The sequence below is a fragment of the Dictyostelium purpureum genome (assembly GCF_000190715.1).
Source record: "Dictyostelium purpureum unplaced genomic scaffold DICPUscaffold_25, whole genome shotgun sequence".
Taxonomy (NCBI): Eukaryota; Evosea; class Eumycetozoa; order Dictyosteliales; family Dictyosteliaceae; genus Dictyostelium; species Dictyostelium purpureum.
In genome coordinates, this window is record NW_003519362.1 from 56,061 (window position 1) to 81,586 (window position 25,526).

The 25,526-nt window shown below is 25.7% G+C and overlaps 7 protein-coding genes across 7 annotated transcripts in view; 4 read left to right on the forward strand and 3 right to left on the reverse strand.

Annotated features, from left to right (window-relative positions):
* Positions 1-269: 269 nt before the first annotated feature.
* On the reverse strand, positions 270-1,073 carry DICPUDRAFT_91317 (uncharacterized protein). The gene has a single exon (XM_003284426.1). It carries the CDS (start codon positions 1,023-1,025, stop codon positions 369-371), a length of 657 nt encoding a protein of 218 aa, XP_003284474.1. The 5' UTR covers positions 1,026-1,073; the 3' UTR covers positions 270-368.
* Positions 1,074-1,557: 484 nt separating this feature from the next.
* On the forward strand, positions 1,558-3,015 carry DICPUDRAFT_148240 (uncharacterized protein; the record flags this gene model as incomplete). The annotated part of the gene is made up of 2 exons (XM_003284402.1): positions 1,558-2,388; positions 2,452-3,015. 2 exons carry the CDS (start codon positions 1,558-1,560, stop codon positions 3,013-3,015), a joined length of 1,395 nt encoding a protein of 464 aa, XP_003284450.1.
* A 162-nt stretch (positions 3,016-3,177) lies between these two features.
* DICPUDRAFT_16805 (uncharacterized protein) lies at positions 3,178-4,742 on the reverse strand (the record flags this gene model as incomplete). The annotated part of the gene is made up of 2 exons (XM_003284427.1): positions 3,178-3,510; positions 3,579-4,742. Coding segments are annotated over 2 exons (1,497 nt in total), but the record flags the coding sequence as incomplete, so codon positions are not given.
* A 640-nt stretch (positions 4,743-5,382) lies between these two features.
* On the forward strand, positions 5,383-12,386 carry DICPUDRAFT_45488 (DEAD/DEAH box helicase). Its single transcript, XM_003284403.1, has 3 exons — positions 5,383-5,673; positions 5,746-6,811; positions 6,887-12,386. Exons 1-3 carry the CDS (start codon positions 5,629-5,631, stop codon positions 12,319-12,321), a joined length of 6,546 nt encoding a protein of 2,181 aa, XP_003284451.1. The 5' UTR covers positions 5,383-5,628; the 3' UTR covers positions 12,322-12,386.
* Positions 12,387-13,755: 1,369 nt separating this feature from the next.
* On the forward strand, positions 13,756-14,262 carry DICPUDRAFT_21561 (uncharacterized protein; the record flags this gene model as incomplete). Its single annotated transcript, XM_003284404.1, has 1 exon — positions 13,756-14,262. A coding segment is annotated over one exon (507 nt), but the record flags the coding sequence as incomplete, so codon positions are not given.
* A 730-nt stretch (positions 14,263-14,992) lies between these two features.
* On the forward strand, positions 14,993-18,748 carry DICPUDRAFT_27726 (uncharacterized protein; the record flags this gene model as incomplete). The annotated part of the gene is made up of 5 exons (XM_003284405.1): positions 14,993-15,167; positions 15,216-16,173; positions 16,256-17,261; positions 17,335-17,709; positions 17,777-18,748. 5 exons carry the CDS (start codon positions 14,993-14,995, stop codon positions 18,746-18,748), a joined length of 3,486 nt encoding a protein of 1,161 aa, XP_003284453.1.
* A 229-nt stretch (positions 18,749-18,977) lies between these two features.
* Positions 18,978-25,526, reverse strand: part of DHKE (uncharacterized protein) — a gene marked incomplete at both ends in the record, with an annotated part of 7,676 nt that continues 1,127 nt past the window's right edge. Inside the window, 3 exons of the mRNA XM_003284428.1 lie at positions 18,978-22,505; positions 23,014-23,284; positions 23,547-23,601. Of these exons, the coding sequence (XP_003284476.1) occupies positions 18,978-22,505; positions 23,014-23,284; positions 23,547-23,601 (3,854 nt within the window). The remainder of the gene's footprint in view (positions 22,506-23,013; positions 23,285-23,546; positions 23,602-25,526) is intronic.

Here is a 25,526-nt window from a genome sequence, read left to right on the forward strand (position 1 = left end):
AATAAAAAAAAAAATCAGTTTTTTTATAAAAAAAAAAAAATAAAAGGAAAATTCTTTTTTTTTTTTTTAATTTTTTTTTAATTTTTTTTATTTTTAATTAACAAACTATAAAAAAAGTCAAGAGATGAGTAGGTGTTTTTTAAATCTTGAATTACCAAGTGATTGGTATAAGGTTGCAGTAATCAAAACTATAAAAAAAAAAAAAATTATAAATTAAAAAAAAATAAAAAATGTGAATAAAAATAAAGAGTGGGTTTTTTTTTTTTTTTGATCTAAAATACCATTTATTATTTTTTTTTAAATCTGAAACTGTGATTACAAATATCCAAAATTTTCTTAATTGGTATTTTTACTGCTATTGTTATTATTTAAGCAGTTTTTGGTTTGGTTGATTTTTTAATGTATTTAGTATTTGGTAATTGAACAGAGAATTGATTTGAGATGGCAATGAAAGATTGGATGGTTAAGATGATTGGAACTAATAACCAAAGACCATTGAGACCGACAACGTAAACCCAGAGTTCGAATGGATCTGATGAGATTTGTTCATTCCAAACACCATAGATGTATGGGGTGATGAAATAGAAAACAGTACCTAAACCTTGAATTGAACATAAGAAGATTTGAAGAGCGTGACGAATCTTGGCTTCTTTGATAACACATAAGGCTAAAATGAAACAACAGGCACCTTGGACTAATTCCATGAAACAGAAGAAGACAACCATTGGATCTTGAATGGCGTATCTTAAATCGTATTTGGCGTATTGTGAGTATAATGAGGCGTACCAATGTAAATCGAAGGCTTTTTCTAATGGAATCATTTCTAACATTTTTTCAGTGAAGGTAACAGTACTGGCTTTAGTAACTTCATGAGCAAAGAAACCGTATGAACCTTCGAGAATAATGTGAATAAGACCCGACCAGAGTAACCAAAAAATGGTGAGTTTTTCCTTTTTGAAAAGGAGTGAAAATAAAACACAAACGAGTGTTAAAACACCTAATGGTACAAATGCATAAATTTCCATTTTTAATTGTGATTGTTTTTATTAAACTAAAAAATAAATTTTATGTTTATATTTGTCAATAAAAAAAAAAAAAAAAAAAAAAAAAAAAAAAAAAAAATTTGGGAAAAATTTGGAAAAAAAAAAAAAAAAAATTGGAAAAAAAAAAAAAAAAAAAAAAAAATAATTCAAAATAATTCAAAAAAAAAAAATGATCATTTTTTAATTTTTTCCTTTTTAATTAATTATTTAATAAATAATGTTGTTTTTCAAATACCCACAAATGATCAGATAATTATGGTTTTTTTTTTTTTTTAAAAAATTCAAATTAATTAATTTAAATAAATTTTAATATCAGAAACAGTAAATTACAAAAAAAAAAAAAATTAAAAAAAATTTTTTTTTTAAAATTTTTTAAAATTTTTTTTATAAATTTTTTTTAAATTTTAAAACTTATTAAATTTAATAACAATTATATTAATTATTATATTATTATATCTCTATATAACAATATAAATAATATTATATAGTTTTTATTTTATATTTACTTTTTAAAATGTTTCTTTTTAATAAATTATCAAAAATTAAAAATATAAATAGAGCCATATATAATAAAGATGGCGGTTCAGTAACTCTTGTAAATAATAATAATAATAATGGTTATAATAGAAGCCAACAGTTTAATAGGTACTATTTGACATCACCTCAAATGAAGTTGGATGAAGAGGTACCACCAATAAAAAATGATCAACAAAAACAACCAATAACCAATGTAAATAATAATAATAATGATCAGATTTCACAATCTCCAGAGATTCAAGCACCATCAGCACCTGAACCAGCACCAACATCAGCACCACAACAAAAGACTAAATGTTGGTGTGTTTTAAGTTGCAAATTAGAAGGTAAAAGAATTTTATCATCAAAAATTAAACCAATCAAATATGAAGATGAAAGAGCCATCATTTTAAAGAAACTACAACAGACTCAACAAGAAGTACAGCCACAAGAGGAGCCTAAAAATGGTAATTTAGGTGATTATAATAAAAAGATTTTAGATTTAAACTTACCATTATCAAATTCAAGAAAACAATTAATCGAGGAAATGATCAAGGCAAAGGATCAATATATTTTAGAACAAAAACAAGAGGAAGAGGAAGAGAGAAAGGGAAAAGAAGAAAAAGAAAGACAAATAAAAGAAAACAAACAACTATTCCAAACAGAGGAAACAGGTGAAGAGGGAAGAGAGTTCCCAGTTTTGAACGATGATGATACATCAATTGGACCAATTCATATTTTATATAAAAATCAATGGATTTCAACAATCGTAGAACGTATTGAAACCTCACATAAAGATAATACACCAACATTTGTTTTAAAAATTAAGGTAGGTTTTTTATAATTATGATAAAGCAAATATTTATATATATTAATATAATTTATAATTTAGACACCATTAAAATTATCAAGTGAATATACATTTTCAATTGAAAGTATTCATTCAACATTAGATAGATTATTATCAACTGGCAAAGTCAAAGTAGATTATGATTTTGATAAAATGTTTTTAACTAAAGTTTCAAGCGATAAAGATAAAGAGTTTACAAATTGGATTAAATGCTTAGAAGGTAACTGTGCAGAGAATAGTGAACAACAAACTCCAGCATCAGCGACATTAACCAAACAGGAATATATCAACCATGTTAGATTATTAAAAGAATCATTGGTAATTTTAAGAAACGAAATTTTGCCAAGCATTGGTTTTGAAAATTGCTCAATCGATTTAGTTTTATCAAAGGATAGTATTGTAGGTTGCAAACAAGGTCATACCGAATTAGAGTTCCCAGAGGGCACTTATCAATTAGTTTTAGAAATCGATTCAAATGATCACAGTATTTGGGCCAAGAGTCCTGAAAATGTTGAAAAAATTTTATATCTATACACAATGATGTTAGATAGCGTAGTATCAATGGGTCGTACATCTGATGTTCCATTATCTGTTTCATATTTATAAAAAATAAACTTAAAAATAAAATAAAAAGAAATATATACACAATTGTTTATTATATAAAGTCTTAAATACTAATATTACTCAGTAATTCCTTTTTTTTATTTTATTTTATTTTTTTTATTTTTATTTATTAAATAGTTTTGGTTGGATTCATTTAAAAATATGGTTTCTAAATGCTTGAATTGCTTTTAATGGATAGTAATGTTTTTCTTCCCAAAATTCTAAAACCTTTAAACAATTGTTTTGAAGTAATTGAGATTCTTTGTTGAATGATGATAAAATTGAGGGTAAATAGGGTTCGAACAAATCTGAGATTGGATCTTTTGAGTCTGGATTTAACCTTCTTACTAAACCAAAATACAATATATCATTAATTAAATAAATAACTTCAAGTTTATTATATACAGGATTGTTACTTGTATTAGTTATATATCTATTAATCAATTGAACAATAGGTTTACCACTTTTTAAATGTAAAATAAACCAATCTTTAGATTCCTATGATAAAAAAATAAATTAATATACGGTGGATGAAAACGAACGGATTGAGGTATGTTAATACAAACTCTTATTGATAGATTTGTTGCTTTTAAATTTTCTAAAAATGAATAAAATTGATTATATTCTTCGGTGGATAATGGTTCTGAAAATAATGGTGCAACCAAAGGAGGAGTGACAGGTGGTTGGAGAGGTGCTGAGACAGGTGGTGGGGGTGGTCTTTCATTATAGTAACTGTTTTTGTTGTGTGCCAAGTCTCTATATGAGTCTCTATAGAAATCTGATGGTGTCTGTGGTGGTGGGATAGATGGTTGTCTATTGGTTTCATTTCTACCATACTCAATTGCATCTAATAAAGGTGGTGGTCTGTCACCATAAAATGAGGGTGGGCCATTGGGATCATAGTACTGTGTGTCCCTTGGTTCTTTTTTATCAAATTGAATTTTATATCTAAATCCCAAGTCCCTTTTTGCTAAAATTGCAGATTCGGTATTATAGAAACGTAAAAATGCTAAACCTGAGGCTGAAATAACAACTTCTTCAACTTTACCATATTTTCCAAATCTATTTCTTAAATCTTCAATACTTTCGCCTTCATATGTTAACCCTAAAAACAACTTTCTATTTACACGAGGATCACAATCTGTGACCTTTTCTTTTGTTGAGTCTATATTATGTAACGATGATGACGATGAGGAAGAAGATACTGGAGTAGTGGCAGAGTGTTGCAATGGTGGTTTTGGTGGTGATATATTTACATTTGTTGTCGTTATTTGCGAGGTGTGCTGTTGTTGGTTATAATAAACTGTACGGTGATGATGGTGATGTTGGTAAGATGGATATGGGTGGTAATGATGCTGTTGTTCTTTGTCCTGGTTTGATGGATCATTTGGAGTTAGTTTTGAGGATGATAATAATGGAGATAAAGTTGGTGGTGAGTTGGACCAGTTAATAATTAGTTTGTTTCCTTTGAATGTTGATGATAGATTATTTTCACGAGCTAATGAAGCACTTTCATGATCGAAAAATTGAACTACTGCACATGCTAATTGTGATTCGGTCATCTCTGTCATTTTAATTAAATCAATTTCAAAACCTGAAAAGAACTCTCTAATTTCTTTCTCTGTTGAACCAATTGGTAAATTACCGACCCATAGTTTTAAATTATCTTTACCTATTGATGAGATTGTTGTATTTGTTGTATTTGTTGTTGTGTTCGTTGTTGTGGTTGTTGTTGATGATACACTATTTGTTTTTAATGATGTTGTGGATAGTGATAGTGATGTGTTATTATCTAATGGTGTTGTTGGTGTTGATGATGGTGCACTATTAGATGCCGAGATGGAGGTGATGTTACTTTTACTATTTAATATTTCTTTATCATTGTCATTGTTAGTTTCACTCTTTAATGAAGCAGTTTCAACTTGAATTGACTCCACATTCATTTTAAAGAATGAAATAATATTTATATTTTACTAAAATAGAAAAATATTTCTTTGTGCAATGAAATTTTTTCATATCAAAAAAAAAAAAATAAAATTAAAAATTTTAAATTTTTATAAAAAAAAAAAAATTTTTTAAAAAAATTAAAAAAAAATTCTTTTTTGGAAATAAAAATATATATTTTTGTAAATGAAGTGTTATTATTATTTTAATTATTATAAATCGATTGCTCCTTTATTATTTAATACATTTCTATCTAAAGGGGTAAAGTAATGAAGTTCGCTCCAAAATTTCCAAATTTCGAAAAAATAAAAAAAAAAAATTAAAAAAAAAAAAAAAAATAAAAATTTTTCAAAAAATAAATTATTTTTAAAAAAAAAAAAAAAAAAATTCTTTTTTTGAATTTTTGTCAAATAGATAAATTAAAGAAAGAAAAGAAATAAAAAAAGATCAATTCTTATAATTTAAAATTTTCATTTTATAATTAATATACATTTGTTTTGTTAGAATTACAATAACAACTTAAAATAACAATTGTCTCTTTTTTTCATTTCAATTCGTTTTAAAATTCTTTTTTTTATTACTATTCATAAAATATAAAATATTCACATAAATTTAAATATTCATATACATATATATATACACACATATACATAAATACATATACATGACATAATGTCAGAAGAGTTGGCCAGATCTAAACAATATGGGTATAAAGAAGTAAGTAAATTTAATTATATGAAATAATGATTGGTTGTAATGTTTATTAATATTTTTTTTTTTTTTTTAAAGAATTCAAATTTAGTATTTTATTCAGAAAGAAATAAAAGTGAATTAAGAGAACCTAAAGGTGAACCAGAAACATTATGGGGCAGAGTTAGGGGTAATATGGGTGATAGAGTCACATATGGTAAACCGGTCGAATTATTGGAAAAAATGCAAAATTTAAAAAGAAAAGAAACCGAAAAGAATGGAGGTGAACAAACTGAATCGATTATACCTAAAAAAATGAAAAATCAACAAGGAATCAATGGCGACACTGGTAGTGGTCATAAATCAAGTGGTTCGGCACCAATGGATATTTTATCAGCAACCGACTCATTCCAAGGAATATATAAACCAAAAACTAAAGAAACCCGTCTTGTTTACGAAAATATGTTAACTTTTATTCAATCATATCTTGGCGATCAGCCAACTGATATTGTTAAAGCAGCTTTGGATGAAATATTATCAATTTTAAAGAACGATACCATCAGAGCACCAGAAAAAAAAGTAGAAATTACTAAATTATTAAAAGGAATGTCAGATGACAGATTTGCAGATTTAACAGGAATGGGTAAAAAGATTACAGATTTTAAAGAGTCACAGGATCAAGCAGCAAGACACATCGATTCACTAGATGACGAGCAAGGTATTGTACCAGTTGTAATTGATGAGGATGAAGAAGAGGAGAATTTAAGTGACTACGAAATTAGAGATGAAGAGGATGACGATGGCAACGATGAGGAAGATCATATTAATGAAATTCCAATTAATAGAGATGAAGAGAGCGAAAGTGAAAATGAAGAAGACAATGATAAAGATAATGAAGAAGTTATAAAATCAAAAAGAAATTCAGATTCCAAATCATCAACATCAACCAATAATTTATTACTTGATCCAAACGAAATCGATGCATTTTGGATTCAAAGACAAATTTCAAAATTTGAAAATGACCACGATGTCTCAAAACAATTAGCTGAAAAAGTTTTAGAAATTTTAAAATTAGATTCAAGAAAATGCGAAAATGACTTAATCTCATTATTTGGTTATCAAAGAATTGATTTTTTAAAATTATTATTAAACAATAAGCAAACTAGTAAGTATAAAACTTATTACTAATACCAATATAAAATGATATATATATTAACAGATTTTTTTTATCATTATATAGTTTTATATTGTACATTATTAGCTAAAGCAGAAAATGATCAAGAAAGAAAAAAAATTGAAGATGATATGTCAAATAATGAAATTACATTAAATATTTTAAATAAATTAAAAGGAATAGAAGATAAAAAGAAAACAGGTGAAAAGACCGCTCAACAAAAGATTGTAGAAAGACAACAACAAAAACAACAAGAAGAGATTAAAAAGAAAAAGTTATTAAATTTAAATGAATTATCTTTTTCACAAGGTAACCATTTAATGACCAACAAGAATTTTAAGTTCCCAAAAGGATCAAAACGTGAAACTCATAAAGGTTTTGAAGAGATTCATATTCCAGCTAGATTACATCCACCATTCTCACAAAATGAACATTTGGTTCCAATTAGCGAGTTACCAGATTGGGCTCAAAAAGCATTTGTAGGCATTGAAAAACTTAATCGTGTTCAAAGTAGACTATATGAATGGGCATTCAAGTCAAGCAATAATTTATTATTAAGTGCTCCAACATCTGCTGGTAAAACCAATGTTGCCATGTTAACAATTCTCCACGAAATCGGTTTACACATTCAAAAAGATGGTTCTTTAGATCGTGATAGTTTCAAAATTGTCTATATTGCTCCAATGAAGTCTTTAGTTCAAGAAATGGTAGTTAATTTTAGTGAACGTTTACAACCTTATGGAATCGTAGTCAAAGAGTTAACTGGTGATCAATCATTAACCAACAAGCAAATCTCAGAAACCCAAATCATTGTAACCACACCAGAGAAGTGGGATATTATTACCAGAAAGTCTGGTGATCGTGCCTACACTCAATTAGTACGTTTGGTAATTATTGATGAAATTCATTTACTTCATGATGAAAGAGGTCCAGTCTTAGAGTGTATAGTTGCTAGAACTCTTAGAATGATCGAACATACTCAAGAGATGGTGCGTTTGGTTGGTTTATCTGCTACTCTTCCAAACTATGAGGATGTTGCTACATTTTTACGTGTCGAGCCAGAGGGTGTATTTTATTTTGATCAATCATACCGTCCAATTCCATTAGAGCAACAATACATTGGTATTAGTGATAAAGGCATTAAGCAATTACAGTTACTCAACGATATCACCTATAGAAAAGTATCAGAAAGAGCAGGCGAACATCAAATTTTAATATTTGTACACTCTAGAAGAGAAACTGGTAAAACTGGTAAAGATATTCGTGATAGAGCTGTCGAAGATAAATTAACCGATCGTCTTTTAAAGAATCCAGAAACTCGTGAAATTTTAAGAGAGTCTTCAAAGGATGTCAAAGACGCCACATTAAAAGAGCTTTTGCCTTATGGTATTGGTATACATCATGCTGGTCTTGCAAGAAGTGATCGTGATATCGTCGAAGATTTATTCCGTGATCAAAGAGTCCAAGTTTTAATTTCCACTGCCACTTTAGCTTGGGGTGTCAATTTACCAGCTCATACCGTTATCATTAAAGGAACCAGAGTATATAATCCAGAAAAAGGTTGGTGCGAATTATCTCCATTAGATATGACCCAAATGTTAGGTCGTGCTGGTCGTCCTCCATTCGATAAAGAGGGTGAAGGTATTATTATTACAAGTCAACAAGAATTACAATTTTATCTCTCTTTATTAAATACCCAACTCTCCATTGAAAGTCAATTCATTAGTCGTCTCTCTGATAATTTAAATGCTGAAATCGTTTTAGGTTCAATTCAAAATGTTAATGATGCAGTTCATTGGTTAGGTTATACCTATTTATTTATTTGTATGTTAAGAAATCCACCACTTTACGAAATCTCATATGACGATATCGAAGCCGATCCACATTTAGAACAAAGAAGAACTGATTTAATTCATTCAGCTGCCACTATTTTAGAAAAGAACTCATTAATTAAATATGATAGAAAGTCTGGTAATCTTCAAGCCACTGAATTGGGTAAAGTTGCAAGTCATTTCTATATCACCAATGCCTCAATGAGCATCTATCAAGAGCACTTAAAACCATCAATGAGCGATATCGAATTACTTAGAGTATTTTCATTGTCCTCTGAATTTAAGAATGTAGTAGTTAGAGAGGGTGAAAAATTCGAATTAGAGAAACTTTTAGAGCGTGTACCAATTCCAATCAAAGAGAACATTGACGAACCATCTTCAAAGATTAATGTATTGCTTCAAACTTATATATCCAATTTGAAATTAGAAGGTTTTGCTTTAATTGTTGATATGTTTTATATTGCTCAAAGTGCATCCCGTATCACTAGAGCCTTATTCGAAATTGTATTAAAGAAAGGTTGGGCTCAATTGGCTAAAAAGATTTTAAATCTTGCTAAAATGATCGATAACCAAATGTGGTCATCTCAATCACCACTCAGACAGTTCCACAAGATATCACCAAAGATTTTAAATCAACTCGAAAGAAGATCAATTCCTATCGAAGATCTCTATGAATATAACTCTCAACAATTAGGTAGTGCAATCCAAAACCCATCCGAGGGTATCAAGTTATTTAATTTAATTCATAGTTTCCCAAAACTCGATCTTACTGCTCATGTTCAACCAATTCTCCATGGTCTTTTACGTGTCGAGTTGTCTATTACACCAGATTTCAATTTCAATAAAGATTACCATAACAACAGTATTGGTTGGTGGATTATCGTTGAAGATGTCGATGGTGAAAAGATTTTATACTATGAATTCTTTAGCTTAAAAGAAAAGATGGTTAATGGTGAAGATCAAGTTGTCAGTTTTACAGTTCCACTTACCACTCCATTACCACCACAATATTATGTTAGAGTACTTGCAGACCATTGGATTGGTGCTGAATATTCTCTTCCAATCAGTTTCAGACATTTAATTTTACCAGAGAAATACCCACCATGCCGTTCATTATTAGATTTACAACCATTACCAATTGAAATATTAAAAGATCCAAAAGCTGAATCCATATTCAGACCAACCTTTAGAATTTTCAATTCAATTCAAACCCAAGTTTTCAACTGTATGTATCAAACCAATGACAATGCTTTTATCTCTGCTCCAACCAACAGTGGTAAGACTGTTTGCGCTGAAATTGCAATCATTAGACAAATTCAACAACAACCAAAATCAAAAATTGTATATTTAGCTCCAATGCAAGATTTAGCCTCTGTTCGTTTAAGAGATTGGACAAATAAATTCACCAAAACATTTGGTTTAGTCATTTCAGATCTTACAGGTGATTCAGTTACAGATAATAAGATTTTAGATCGTTCCAATATAATTGTTACAAGTTGTGAAAAATGGGATATTCTTTCACGTAGATGGAAACAAAGAAAAGCAATCCAATCAATTCAATTATTAATTGTAGATGAACTCCATTTAATTGGAGGTGACCATGGTCCAACTATGGAAATCGTTGTATCTAGAATGCGTTATATTAGCACACAAACTGGTAATCCACTTCGTATTGTTGCATTAAGTTCATCGATTGCAAATGCCCGTGATTTAGTTTTATGGATTGGTGCAACACCACAAACCTGCTTCAATTTCCATCCAAATGTACGTCCAATTAATTTAGAATTCTCTGTTCAAGGTTTTGATTTCCCACACTTTAATGCAAGAATGCTTGCTATGACCAAACCAACCATTTATGAAGTATCTCGTAATAAAAAGGGTCAATCTATCATTTTTGTACCAACTCGTAAGCTTTGTAGATCATTAGCCAAGGATTTAATCGCCCATGTTGATTCTGAAGAAGATGCCCTTCGTAGACCATATTTAGTTTGTAGCGAAGAAGATTTAGCACCATATTTAGAGAGAATCGAATCAACCATATTAAAACAATCGCTTCAATGGGGTATTGCACTCTATCATGATGGTCTTACCGAGCCAGAGAAAAGAGTGGTCGAAATTTTATTCAAGAGTGGTTCAATCCGTGTATTAATTGCAACCCATTCCGTTTGCTGGTTATTGGATGTCTATGCATCATTGGTTGTAATTATGGGTACTCAAACTTATTTAGGTAAAGATATTAGATACGTTGATTACTCTATCAATGATATACTTCAAATGGTTGGTCGTGCTGGAAAACAAAATATATACAACAGTGCTAAATGCTTATTACTCTGTCACACTCCAAAGAAAGAGTATTACAAAATGTTCTTAAACGAACCAATCCCAGTCGAATCACATTTAGACCATTGTTTACACGATCCATTCAATTCTGAAATTGTCACCAAAACCATTACAAAGAAACAAGATGCACTCGACTATCTCACATGGACTTTCTTGTACCGTCGTCTTAATCAAAATCCAAATTATTATAATCTTTCAGGTGTCACCCATATCCATCTCTCTGAACATTTATCAGAGTTGGTCGAAAACACATTAGCAGATTTAGAACAATCCAACTGTATATCAACTAATGACGAGGAAGATAAGGTTTCACCATTAAATTTAGGTATTATTGCAAGTTATTATTATTTGAAATATCAAACCATTGAACTTTTTGGATCATCATTAAAAGCATCAACTAAACGTAAAGGTATTATCGATATTCTTTCAAATTCACCAGAATTCAATGTCATTCCAATCCGTCATCGTGAAGAACAAATCATTAGTAAAATGGCATCACACTTACCATTAAAAATTGATAAACCAGATTTTGCTCAAATCGCAACCAAAGTTAATGTATTACTTCAAGCTCATTTCTCAAGAAAACCAATTAGTGCAGATTTATATCAAGATCAAAAGTTTGTTTTAGAAAACTCAACACGTTTACTCCAAGCTATTGTAGATGTTATTAGTAGTAATAGTTGGTTACATCCAGCCATCGCTGCAATGGAGCTCTCACAAATGATCACTCAAGCTATGTGGGATGGCGATAACGTATTAAAACAATTACCACACTTTACTAAAGAAAGAATTGAGGCATGTACTACCAATGGTATCGAATCAATTTTCGATTTAATGTCATTAGAAGATAACGATCGTACTCAATTACTCAAAATGGATGCAGGTGAAACCGAAGATTTAATTCAAGCATTTATGAAATACCCAGATATTGATATCTCTTACAATGTCATCGACGAAGATGACCTTCATGCCGATTCAGTAATGTCTGTAGAAGTTATTTTAGAAAGAGATATCGACGAAGAAAATGTCAGCGATGCTATCAATATCGTTAATGCTCCATTTTATCCAAAAGAAAAGATTGGTGGTTGGTGGGTACTTGTTGGTGATTCTAAAACTAACCAACTCCATGCCATTAAAAGAATTACATTTACAAAGAAAACTAAAGTTAAATTGGATTTCGCCACTCCATCAGTCGGTAAACATAATTTAACACTTTATTTAATATCAGACTCATACAATGGTTGTGATCAAGAACATGACCTCAAACTTAACATTTTACCAGCCGAAATTGACGAAGACGATGAAGAAAATGGAGAAATGGAAGAATAAAAAAATAATAAAAGAATTTAAATATTACAATTTAAAAATTAAATAAAATATTTATTATAAATTATAAAAAAAAAAAAAAAATTATTAAAGAAAAAAATAGAAATAGAAAAAGAAAAAGAAAAAGAAAAAGAAAAGAAAAGAAAAGAATATAATACAATTTAAAAAATGTACTTGTATTACAATATTTTTTTTATTTTTTTTTAATATTAGTATAAATCTAATATGATATTAAATTTAATTATTTAAAATTAAAATTAATAATTAAGGGTATATATATATAAATGGAAATTGGAATATTTTCAGCGAGTGAATGATATTTTTAATAAATTAAATTTATCACATAACAGAATACGATAGATGAAAAATAATATGAAAATATTTATTTATTTTTTTTTTTTTTTAAATTTTTGCACGAATATTTATAAAATAAGTGTGGTTATATGTTTTTTGCTTTTTTAAGTGTGTGTGTGTGTGTGTGTGTGTGTTTGTGTGTGTTATACATTTTGGGTTAAATATAAGTTTGTAGTATTATTAATAATGGTAATGGGTTTCGAATTGAAAATAAAAAAAAATATAAAAAAGTTTATATAATGGAATCCCAGTCATATTAAAAAAAATAATCATCTATTCATTTAGAGATAGTATTCATATTTTTTCTTTATTTTTAATGTTGTGTTTAAAGAAGGTTTAATTTAAATATTATTTTATTTAAATAATGAATTTTTAATTTTCATAAAGAAAAAAAAAAAAGAAATAAAACAAAATAAAAAAAATTAAAATTAAATTAAAAATTAAATTTAAATTAACTTGAATCTTTAAAGATAAAAATAATTTTATATGATACTAACCTTCACATCTTCTTTAAATGAGTGATATTTAATAATAATATTTATTCGAATTGAAAAAGTATAAATTAAAAGCAGATAATTTTAGATCCAATATTTTAAAAATTTGACCAAAAAAACAACATTCATTTTTTTTATTTTATTTATTTATTTATTTTTTAATTATTTTCACAAAAAAAGAAAATAATATAAATTGGATACAGAAAATTATTTAATTGCATATATTAAAAAGTCAATTTCATTTGAAAGAAAGAATATTATATAATTCTAATTACAAGAATTTAATACTCTTTACCTCAATTTCCTAATATATTTTCTTCAGCCAATATCAATTATTTTTTAAATTTTAAAATATATTTAACATATTTAGAAATTATTCATATTATTTTTTGGTTTGTTTATAAAAATTTAATATTACAATAGCAATAAAAACATTTATTTTAAAATTATTATAAAAAAAAACAAAAAAATAGTAAAAAAAATAATGAATTATTTTAATATTATTTTCCCTTTGTGCAAAAATATCTTTATTGTTATTTTTGTATTTGTATTAGTTGTTGGACAATCACTCTTCTTCAGTAATGCCGATAACTATCATAATTTTGCAAATGCAAAATGTTTTCCAATGAGGGGGGTAAGTCCAAATATTATTATAGATTGTGACAAAGATTCAATCGTTACTTTCAAAAGCATCTTAAATAACTATAGATACTCTTACCAAACCATCTATGACGATGGCCACAATTTTTTCTATCCTCATCTATTCAAAAGCAGATTATATGATCAGTCATTCAATGGTGGTGAAGTTATTCGTTTTCAACCAGAAATTTCATTTTTCAACGAGTTTATCCCAAATCAAGGAGGTGATATGTTTGTAAGAGGTTGTTTTTTATTTGATTATGAAATGAAAACCAAACCTTTAGAAATTTTTTATGGTGATATAGCAACCTATAGAATGTTAAATGACACTATTGTATATCCAAAGTATTATGGAAGGGATATATATTCAATCTATATAAATCCAGGTTGCAATGCTTTTATCAAAGTAATAGACCCTAGAACCAATAAAATTTTAACTGAAACAAACTATTTAAATAATGAATCATGCCCACATCAAAATAAAAGAGATAGAATCAATTCTTCAAATAATTTTATATATAATAATAAATATAAAAATAATAATAATAAAAATATTAATAATAATAATAGCACTGATAATAACACTGATAATAATATTAATGAAAATAGCAGTGATCAAATTTTTAATAATAGTGAAATTCATAAAAATTAAAATTTATAAATTTAACTATTTATATCTTTTTTATTTAATAAATATTTGTTTTTGTAATTATCTATAAATAAATAGATCTCAACCATATTTTTTTTTTATTTGAAGGAATATCCAAAAATAACAATATTTTATTTTTTTATTTTTTTTTTTTTGGATAACCTATAAACTGGCTTTTTTTTTTTTTTACAATATTTTCACATAAAATGTGTGATTAATAAAAAAAAAATTAAAAAAAAATAAAAAAAGAAAAAAAAAAAAAAATAATTAAAAAATAAAATTTAAAAAATAAAAAAAAAAAGGACAGGGTTTTAACAGTTAGATAACAATAATAAATTTGAATATTATTAATAATATAAATAGTAATAAAAAACATAACTATAAAATAAAATTATTAAAATAATATTTATATACATATACATATACATATACATACACACACACATCTATATATATATAAATTAATAAAAAATTATTATTATTTTTTTATAAAATAATTTTAAAATTTTTTAAATTTTAAAAATAGATTAATATATAAATGTTTTCAAATTTTTTTGGTAGTTCATCAAAGAGAAATACCATTGCAACTCAGCAAAGTAGTAAGAGCAATAGTAATGGTAATAATAGTACTACTAATAATAAACAAACACAGGATGACAAACCAACAAGCAATTCATTACCTAAATCAATTCAATTAAATAATAGTAATGGTAGTATTAATACCACCAATAATATATTAAACAGCCCATTTAAAAATGAAGATAATTTTTTAACATCACCATCAAACTCATCTCCACCATCATTACGTAACTCTTCAAATAATTCATTTACAATTTCACCTTCTTCATCATTTAGTGGTATCAGTTCATCAAGTTTTTTAACAACCCAGCATCAAGGTGTAATAACATCATTACAAATGAAACCATCATGCACAAATTTAACAGATGATGTTGAAAATAAAAAGAAGCAAAAGTACGACCCAACATTAGAACAAACTGCACGTAAATGGGTTAGTGACGTATTGGAAATCGGTGAATTAGATCCAGAGGTATCATTCTTTGAACACTTTAAATCTGGTGTATTATTATGTAAATTAGTCAATAAATTAAAACCTGGTGTTGTAAAAAAGATCAACGAAAGCACAATATCATTCAAGCAATTAGAAAATATCGAAAACTATTTAAAAGCATGCACCCATTTAGGTTTGCAAAGTGTTAATCTTTTCAACTCCATCGATCTCTTTGAAAATAAAGATATAACATTAGTAATTAGAAATATTGTAGTTTTAGGTAAACACGCTGCTAAAATAGAAACCTATACTGGTATACATTTAGCTGGTGAAAAAAAGAATATCAAAATTACAACTACGCCCGTATCACCTCTATTCTCTGCCAATAATAGTATCAATAGCAATAATAATAATAGTTTAAACAATTCCTTATCACCAAATAGAAATAATATTTCACCACCCTCTACAATTTCAAATAGTTCATCAAATGTATTAAGTAAATCAACAAATGGCCAAAAGAAGGCAAAATGGAGAAAATCTGTTAAAATACCAGCTGTTAGTTCTTTAAATAGTGATATTCGTACCAAAGAGGCATTTAAATATTCACCAGAGTTACAAAAATCTGCTCAAGATTGGATTGAAGAGGTTACAAATGAGAAATTTAAATTACCATTTGCTTCATCTTTAAAAGATGGTATTTTATTATGCAAGTAAGTGATCATTAATTTTCTATTTATTTATTTTTTATAAATTATTAATTTACATTTTTTTTTTTTTTATCCCCATTTTTAGAATTATAAATATTATAATACCCAAAACAATTTTATTTATAAATAATGGTAATTCAAGTTTTAAAAAGATGGAAAATATTGGACATTATTTAAATGGTTGTTTAGCAGTTGGCTTAAAGAAAACAGATTTATTTGACACACCAGATTTATTTGAAGAAAAGAACATTAATTTGGTAATATCAAATATTCACGTTTTAGCAAATCATGTATCAAAATTCCATAGCCATTTGAAATTACCATCAATTAAAAAAGATTCAGGATTAAATCATACAAACTCACCATTAAAGTTATACTCTTCCATTATTCACTCTAGATTTGGTAATACTACATCAACAGTCACCCAGTCACAGATTGAAGACGCACAAGATTTAATGGATTGGATCAATGGCCATTTGAAAGCCTACCATCACTTACAAGTTAGAGATATAGGTTCAGATTTGTGTAATGGTGTAACATTATTAACCTTGCTCGAAGAAATTACCCAGCAAAAAGTTGGTATATTCACAAAAGAACCAGTATTACCATGGCACTTCATGCAAAATATTTGCTTACTTTTAAATTTCCTCCGTGACAATTCAGTCCACAGTGTTTCAGAGTTATCACCACATGATCTATTCAATGGCGATTGTAGTTCAATTTGTAAAGTAGTCAGATTAATCAGAGATCATTTTGATCGTGATCACTTGTTTAAATCAATTCCAATGGATACCCGTCGTCAAAAAGTAATAGAAGAAATTATTTCAACTGAGCAATCCTATGTAAAATCACTTGGTACAGTTTACAACTCTTTAATCATACCACTTCATAATTCTTTAGATACTTTAAATCCAATTTTAACAAAGGATGAAATATTTTCAATATTTGGTAATTGGGAAATTTTATTACGTTCACATGTAAGCCTATTAAACGAGTTCAAGTCCAAGTTACAATTAAATAATGATATTGAAAATTTAACAAATATAGTTTTTAATTCAAATATTACAATTGGTGATTTATTTTTAGAAAAGGTAAATATAAAACTTCAATATATATGGTTGTTAAATAATAAATATTAATATTTTCGTCTTTATTTTAATTTAGTGTGAATTTTTAAAAGACAACTATGCAAATTATATTAACAACTATGACAACTCATATCAAAGAATCAAAAGATTAAGAAAAGGTAACTCAATATTTGATGAAATTGTAAACACATTTGAAATTTTCCAAGATAGTAATAATGGTTTGGATTTATATTCATATTTAATTATGCCAATTCAGAGAATTCCACGTTATCTCCTATTATTGAAAGAGCTTATTAAATACACTCCAATGAACCACCCAGATTATCAAATGCTTATCAATGCTAAAGAAAATATCAAAAGAGTTGCTGATCATGTCAATGAATCAAAAATGGTTGTTGAAAATAAAAGAAAAATATCTTCGATTCAAGAATCAATTTCACAAATACCTTTTGTAAGTATTTTATATAAACTAAAATATAATTATTTAAATATTAATTATTTTTTATATTTTTATATAGAATTTAATGGATAAAGAAAGAACCTATATTAGAGAAGGATTTTTAGAAATTGAAGATACTTTCAAAAAAGATAGCTATTTCTTTTTATTTAGCGATATTTTATTATATGTAAAATATAAACCATCAGAAGAAACTGGAAAAGAATTCAAATTTAAAGAAATTTTCTATTTAGATCAAGTTGTCGATGTTAGTGATATTTTATCAGAAGATGAAGAGTGTATAGATGAAAATAGCAGTATTAATGGTAATATTGGTAGCGGTGGTGAATTTACAAGTGGAGATGAAGATCAATATTTAAGAAAATCATGTAATAGTAATAGTAATAATAGTAATAGCAACAGAAGTGGTAACACTCCAAATAGCAACAGTAGTGAACCAAAATATTCATTTGAAATAGAAACAAATGATTTCTGTTTAACATTATTAGCCGAAAGTCATAACGAAAAAATTGATTGGATGGAAGATTTACGTTCTTGTTTACAACATCAATTAATTAAAGATGAAGATCAATTAAGTGATCTTTCAATTATTTCAGAGGACGAAGACGGTGATCAATCTAGTAATTTAAATAGTATTAATAGTCCAGTTTTTAGTAATAATAGTAATAATAATGAATCATGTAAATTAGAAGTTAAATTTAATAATAATTTAAATATTAATGGTGAAGAATTTGAACAAGATCAACAAGATCAAGATCAATTGGAAGAAGATTATGATGAAAACAGTAATATCAGCTATAGCGAAGAAGAAGAGGAAGAAGAAATAAATCAAGATGATACTTTTGATGGTAATGATTTACACAAAATCAAGAATATTGATGGATTTAAAAAAGTTCATAGACGTTTAGAATCTGAAGATACAATTTCCGACACTGAATCAGAAGAATTACGTATTTTAAGAAAGAAAAAACTACCAATTTCATCATCCAAACGTATTTCTTTTTCAGAAAAAGTTCAAACCATTGATAGATAAATAAAAAAAAATTAAAAAAATTAAAATAAATAAATATTGTATTTATAATATTAATTGTTTTTGAATTAAAACAATTAATTTTTTAAAAAAAAAAAACTTTTATTGTTATAAAAAAAAAACTTTTAAATTGTTAAAAAAAATTAAAATAAAGTAAATAAAAAAGGAAACTAAAAATTATAATTTTATTAATATTATTTTTAAATTTTTTTTTATTTATTTATTATCTGTTCTAAACATCTACATCAAGCTTCCATTCTTTAAGGCTAAGTAAACCATATTCGATATCATTGATATTAAATTTCTTTATATGCTTTTCTATTGTATCTATTATAGTTTTTGGTTTAATTGGTTTTTGTAAGAAATCATCCATACCAATATCTAAACATTTATCTTTACCACTTGACATTCCACCCAAGTCCAATGCTGTGAGTGCTATAATGGTTGATTTTTTATAATGAATTTTACCGTGGCAATTTACTAATGATTTTTCGAATTTTCTGATAATTTCAGTAGCTTGATATCCGTCCATAGGGTCCATATGACAATCCATAAAAATGATTGGATAGTAATTCTTTTTAGTTGCTTCTATTGCTTGGTTACCGTCCATGGCTATATCATGTTGATAACCCCCATCCTTAATGTACTTTGAAAATATTTTAATATTTACAATATTATCATCAACTAATAAAATTTTATATTGATTTCTATCAATTGGAACTATATTTGGGCTATTGTTATTACTTCCATCAGAACTATCTGCAAATCTTAATGCTGATAAAATAGAGTTTGATTGAATATCTAAAGGAGGTATAATTGCTTGTGTTTTCGTTGATGCAGTGTTTGGTGTACCATTTTCTTTTTTAATTGATTCAGTTGATATTTGTCTTTTAACAATTATATTATTATTGCTATTGTTTATATTGTTATTTACACTATTATTGTTATTTACACTGTTGTTTAAATCATTTGGATCATTTGATATAGATTTTAATTCGGGTGATGTGCTAATGATTGTGGGTGATGCTGTACCACTTGTTGGTGAAAAACAACCATTAGAATTTTGAATTGAGGGTGAAATACTTGAACTAATACATTCTGCCCCACTAAAAAACCCGCTACCGTTTATATTTATATTTATATTTGAAACTAAAACTCCATTTGATGATGTTGATTGGAATGTTGGAGTTACAACTGCACTTGTGCTAATAGGAGTATTGGATGATGAGCCATTTAGTCTGGGGGAAATGTTTCTATTACCCTTGTTATTAATATTGATTTGTGGTATTGCCAAACTTACTGGTGATGATGATAGTCTTGGAGAAACATCTTGAATTAAACCTCTTGTAATTGGTACATGATCACTATATATTCCATTTGTATTTTTGCGTACAAAAACCTGTTTTGTTCTATTTAATGGACTCATCTTTGAGTTATTGAATTTGTTTCTGTGACGAGTATTTCCACCTGAACTATTTAAATTTTGGGAGCCACCACTAATATTTAATGTATTATTACTATTATTTATATTTACATTATTATTGTTATTTTTAAAATCATTTTCTTTTCTTTGTTTACAGTATAGTCTATAATCTTCTTTGGATCTATTTGTTAAAACATAGTAATGGTCAATTTGAAGTACTTGATTAAAAACTTTAAATATGGTTTCAACAATATTTGGAAAATTGCATGGTTTCTTTACAATTCCATCATAAAATGGATCTATTACTTGTAAACTATTATCATTTAAACAAAACCAATAAATATTTTGAGTATTTGGGATCAATTTATATTTTTCTTTAAAGTGATTTAAATTTTCATTTGATAATGAATTTGTAATAATGATGGTATATTCCTCCTCCTCCTCTTCCTTTTGGCCATCTCTTTGCTTTTGATCAAAGTGTTCCTCATCATCTTCATCGGAAAGTATTTCTTGATTGTTTAATTTGTTATTTTGAGTATCAATTAAATTATTTAAAAAATTTGTTAATTCAAATTTCAGATTGTTGTCATTTGATGGATTAATAACCTTTAATTGAATTGATAATAAATTTAGGAAATTTGAAATTGATTTTGATACATTTATATTATCATCATATATGAAACCATTAATTTTTTGAAATAAATTGATACTGTCCATTTTATTTAATAAAGTAGTTGATAAAATTGAACCCATAGTGCCTAATGGAAGTAATGAATTTGGATTTATTTGAAATAATGATGTAAAGTAAAAAGTGGAGCCAACCCCAAATGTACTTCTAAAGCCAACCTCACCACCCATCATTGCAGTTAATCTTTTGGAAATTGATAAACCTAAACCAGTACCCAAATATTGTCTAAGTGATCCAACTTGATGAAATGGTTGGAACAATTGCTCTTGAAACTCGTCCTTGATACCGACACCACTATCTTCAACAGAAAACATTACTTTTATTCCTTCGTTTGTTTTTTCTACCAATGAAACTTTAACCATTACTTGGCCTTTAGATGTGAATTTAATGGCATTCGACAAATAGTTTAATAATACCTGCTTGATTCTATGTGAGTCTCCAATTAAAAATATAGGAACATCTGGCTCTACAAAGTGTATAACATTAATTCCACGGTCATGTGCATTTCTATAGACTATATTTATACTGTCTTCTAACATTTTTAATAGATTAAATTCTACACGCTCCAATTCCATTTTTCCAGCTTCTATTTTAGAAAAATCTAAAATATCAGTAATTAAATCCAAGAGATAATCGGCTGAATCTTTGATGAAACCTAAATACTCTCTTTGATTTGAATCTACCAAACTTTCATCGAGAATACCAACAGATGATAATATACCACTTATTGGAGTTCTAACTTCGTGTGAAACAGTTGTAAGAAATCTAATCTTAGCATCATTTATTTCCTCTGCTCTTCTTAGTTGTTGATCTGCAATTATTAACTTCTTTCTAGCAGTCGTATCGATAATTGAAACTACATCGAAATCACTTGAAGAAACTTTATCATATTTATTTTCTATTTTGACTTGAACTGTAAACTCTGCGCCACATGGTTTAATTCCTATTGTATCAAAAACAATTGGTTGCTTATTTATATTCTTTAGTGAAAAGAAATCGACACTATCACTATCATCAAATATACTACTATTATCTGATAAACCTGTATTTGATCTACTTGTTCTAGTTATCATTCTATTACCTATACCACTATTTGTTTCAATGTTTATGCCACCACCAATCATATTGTTACCATTCATTATAAAACTATTTGATCTACTATTGTTTATACTATTATTATTGCTATTTAATGTGCTATTATTACCACCATTTGTTATATTATTTGTTGGGTTATTTAAATTATTTAAAAAATTTAAATTATTTATATTTAAAACATTGCTATTATTTAAAATGCTACTATTATTGTTGTTATTGTTGTTACTATTAGTATTATTACTATTTCTAAGTGTATCCTTTATTCTATTACTACTTTGGAAATAAGACTCCATTTCAGGTAATAATTCCCAAATTGCACAAGGTACTGGGTTTAATAAGTCATCAGCCTCTACTTCAAACATTTTTTCAAAAGTACTATTTACATCCATTATTATTCCATTTCTATGAATAACCAAAGCTTCGGAACTAGTATCGAATATATTTCTGAATCTTTTTTCTTTAGCTTCTATATCTTTCTCGTTTTTATAAATAACTAGTTGATAAATAAATAATAAAATTGAAATTGTTATTGTTACTAATAAATTTTGGAAAATCTAAAAAAAAAAATTAATATTATGGAATATAAAAATAGATTTTAATAATTTTAAAACTACTTACAAAAAAACTTGGTAAATTAAAAATGGATAGGACTACAATGTGTATTATTATATTAATAATATTTAAAATTATCAATAACGAAATTGAAAATAAATATTTTGGAAAAAATATTGTGATGCTGATTAAACATAAAATTATATTTATTAAAAATAAAAAATTATGTTTTGTATAATTCAAAGATTCTGAGGGCTCTAATACTGATGGATTTGATGATTTTGTATTTGAAAAAAAATTTACAAAATAAATTAATAGCGCAAAATTTAAAATCGATTGGACTGTAACATAAATTAAACTGACTAGTTTATACTTGATTGTTAAAGTTCCCATAATATATATTGCTATCATCGCTACCATTCCACAGATGAATATTGGAAAAAAGTCCCTAAAAAATATTACCAAAAGCATATATCCCAAAAAATATAAAAAACATTCAATTAACAATACACAACATCTTCTGTAAATTGCGGGCTTCAATCTTGGTGGTAAAAATTTGTTAAAAACTTTTTGATGCCTTTCAAAAAATGATTTCTTTTTTTTATTTAAAAAATAATTTAATGTATGTTGTCTTGATAAAAATTGACTATTACCATTGTTATTGTTATTATTGTTATTATTATTGTTACTGTTGTTGTTGTTATTATTATTATTGGGTATTCCAGTACTATTTCCTAATGTATTTAATTGAAATGCTGATGATGGTTGTGATACTGACAAACTATTAATATTTTTTAATTTATAACTATTATAATCCATTTGATTTATAATGAATTTAATATATTACTATATACTATTACAATGCTATTACTATATATTATTATTACAAAGACTATTATACAAAGGTTAAGATTTAATTAATTTTACAGTTTTATTGATATATACTATTTATACAAATTATTATTATTTCAATTGGTTTATTTTTTTTATTTATTTGATTTGGTTATTTTATTTTATTTTATTTTATTTATTCTTTTTAATACATGAATTTATTATAAATTTGGGAATTATTATTTTTTGACAATTTTCTGTGTAAACCTAAATATATTAATAAAAATCAAAATTAATTTGATCGATCAAATTTTTTAAAAATTTTGATTTTTTTAAAAAAAAAAATTAATTAAACAAAGAAATAAATTATAAATAAAGACTTGACTGGATATTGTGTGAGTGATTATAATATGTGAATTGATTTATTAAAAAAATAAAATAAAAAAATAAAAAGATAAAAAAATAACATTTATTGTTTTGTTTTGTTTTGTTTTTTTTTTTTTTTTTTTTTAATCTACTTTCTTTTTTTAATATTCAAATATTATATTTTAATTTTGGTTGTTTTAAATATAATTAAATATATATCAAAAAAGAAAAAAATTAAAAATATTTAATTATAAAAAAAAAAAAACACAAAATTGGATTTATTTTGCTTTTATTTGTTATTTTTTTTTGTTTTTGTTGTGTTTTTATAATTATTATTGTTGTTGTTTATAGAAGTTAAATCTTTTTTTTTTTTTTTTATATTTTTATTTTTAATTTTTTTTTTAATTTTTTTTTTAATTTAGGTGATGGGGTAGATGATATGGTGTTATGTCAAATTTTTTAAAATAAAATGATAAAAAAAAAAAAATAAAAAAAAATAAAAATTAATTAAAATAAACTATATTAAAACTATGAGTGTGAAAAAACAAAAGTTGATTAAAATTTATTATTTTAATATTAAATATATTTAAATAAAATATGTATGTTTTAAGCTAAATATTAAACTGAGGTAATTTTTGAGAATTAGTGTTGGGGTAGAACGAGTGAAATTAGAATATGTGGGGGTGACTATCTTTTGTGTGTATATAATATTTTTTTTATTTATTTGTATGTTTATGACACAAAAAAGAGGTTTATAAGCGTTTTTTTTTTAAAAACTATTATATATATTTTATCATTAATCCTATTATTAGTATTTAAATGATATTTCAATTGTTTGAATATACTATACTCTTATAATTATCTACACAAAATTATATAAATGAATTATTTATTATAATTATTAAATTATTTGGATAATGTGTTACTTTGAATGATATTTATTATAAATGATTGATTTTTTTTATTATTATTATAAATAAAATATTTGAAGAACCAATATATTTTATATTATACATATATATATTTAATAAAATAAACAAAAAAAAAAAAAAAAATATAAATTACTTTTAAAAATTAAATTTCTAAAACATTTAAAACTAAATTTAAATTATATAATGGAATAAAAAAAAAAGTATATATTTTGAAAAATCGTTATATATAATGGGTCAATCCTAATTATAATCTAAATTATTAAATATTTTCTATATTATTAATGATTTATGAATTATTGTTATGGCATAAAAAAAAAAAAAAAATGTAAATAAAAAAAAATTAAAAAAAATTTTTAATTAAAAAAAAATTAAAATGATGATAAAACCCACACCACTATCACTTTTTTCACCCACACACCCACACACATACACCTATTCACATACATAACAAATATTGATTCTATTTTTCACATATAAACTCCAGAAACCTGTGAAGTAAGATATTTTTTTTTTTTATTAATATTATTATTATTTTTGACCTCAACAACTAATTTATTTTTAATTTATTTTTTTAAAAAAAAAAAAATTAATAACTCAATTTACAACATCGTATTATATTTAAAAACTATTGTATTATCAAATTGTTTTTAAATTTTATATTTTTAAAAAAACTAATATTATTGATTCCTGATTCTTTAATTACAAAAAAATCACAAACAAAAATAACAACAACATCAAAATCAACAACCACAAAAAGGTCTTTCAATAATGGGTGTATTATTATATTTAAAAATACTATAAAAAACATTACATTATTTATATTTTTCCTTATTTAAGAAAAAAAGTATTGGGACCTTTTTATTATAAAAAATAAACAAAATGGCTCTATTTTAT

Bases quoted from the DNA above. Each gene is read 5' to 3' on its own strand.
- DICPUDRAFT_91317 (XM_003284426.1), bottom strand. From the start codon at position 1,025: ATGGAAATTTATGCATTTGTACCATTAGGTGTTTTAACACTCGTTTGT.
- DICPUDRAFT_45488 (XM_003284403.1), top strand. From the start codon at position 5,629: ATGTCAGAAGAGTTGGCCAGATCTAAACAATATGGGTATAAAGAA. The intron at 5,674-5,745 runs GTAAGTAAATTT...TTTTTTTTAAAG, and splicing joins AACAATATGGGTATAAAGAA to AATTCAAATTTAGTATTTTA. The intron at 6,812-6,886 runs GTAAGTATAAAA...ATCATTATATAG, and splicing joins ATTAAACAATAAGCAAACTA to TTTTATATTGTACATTATTA.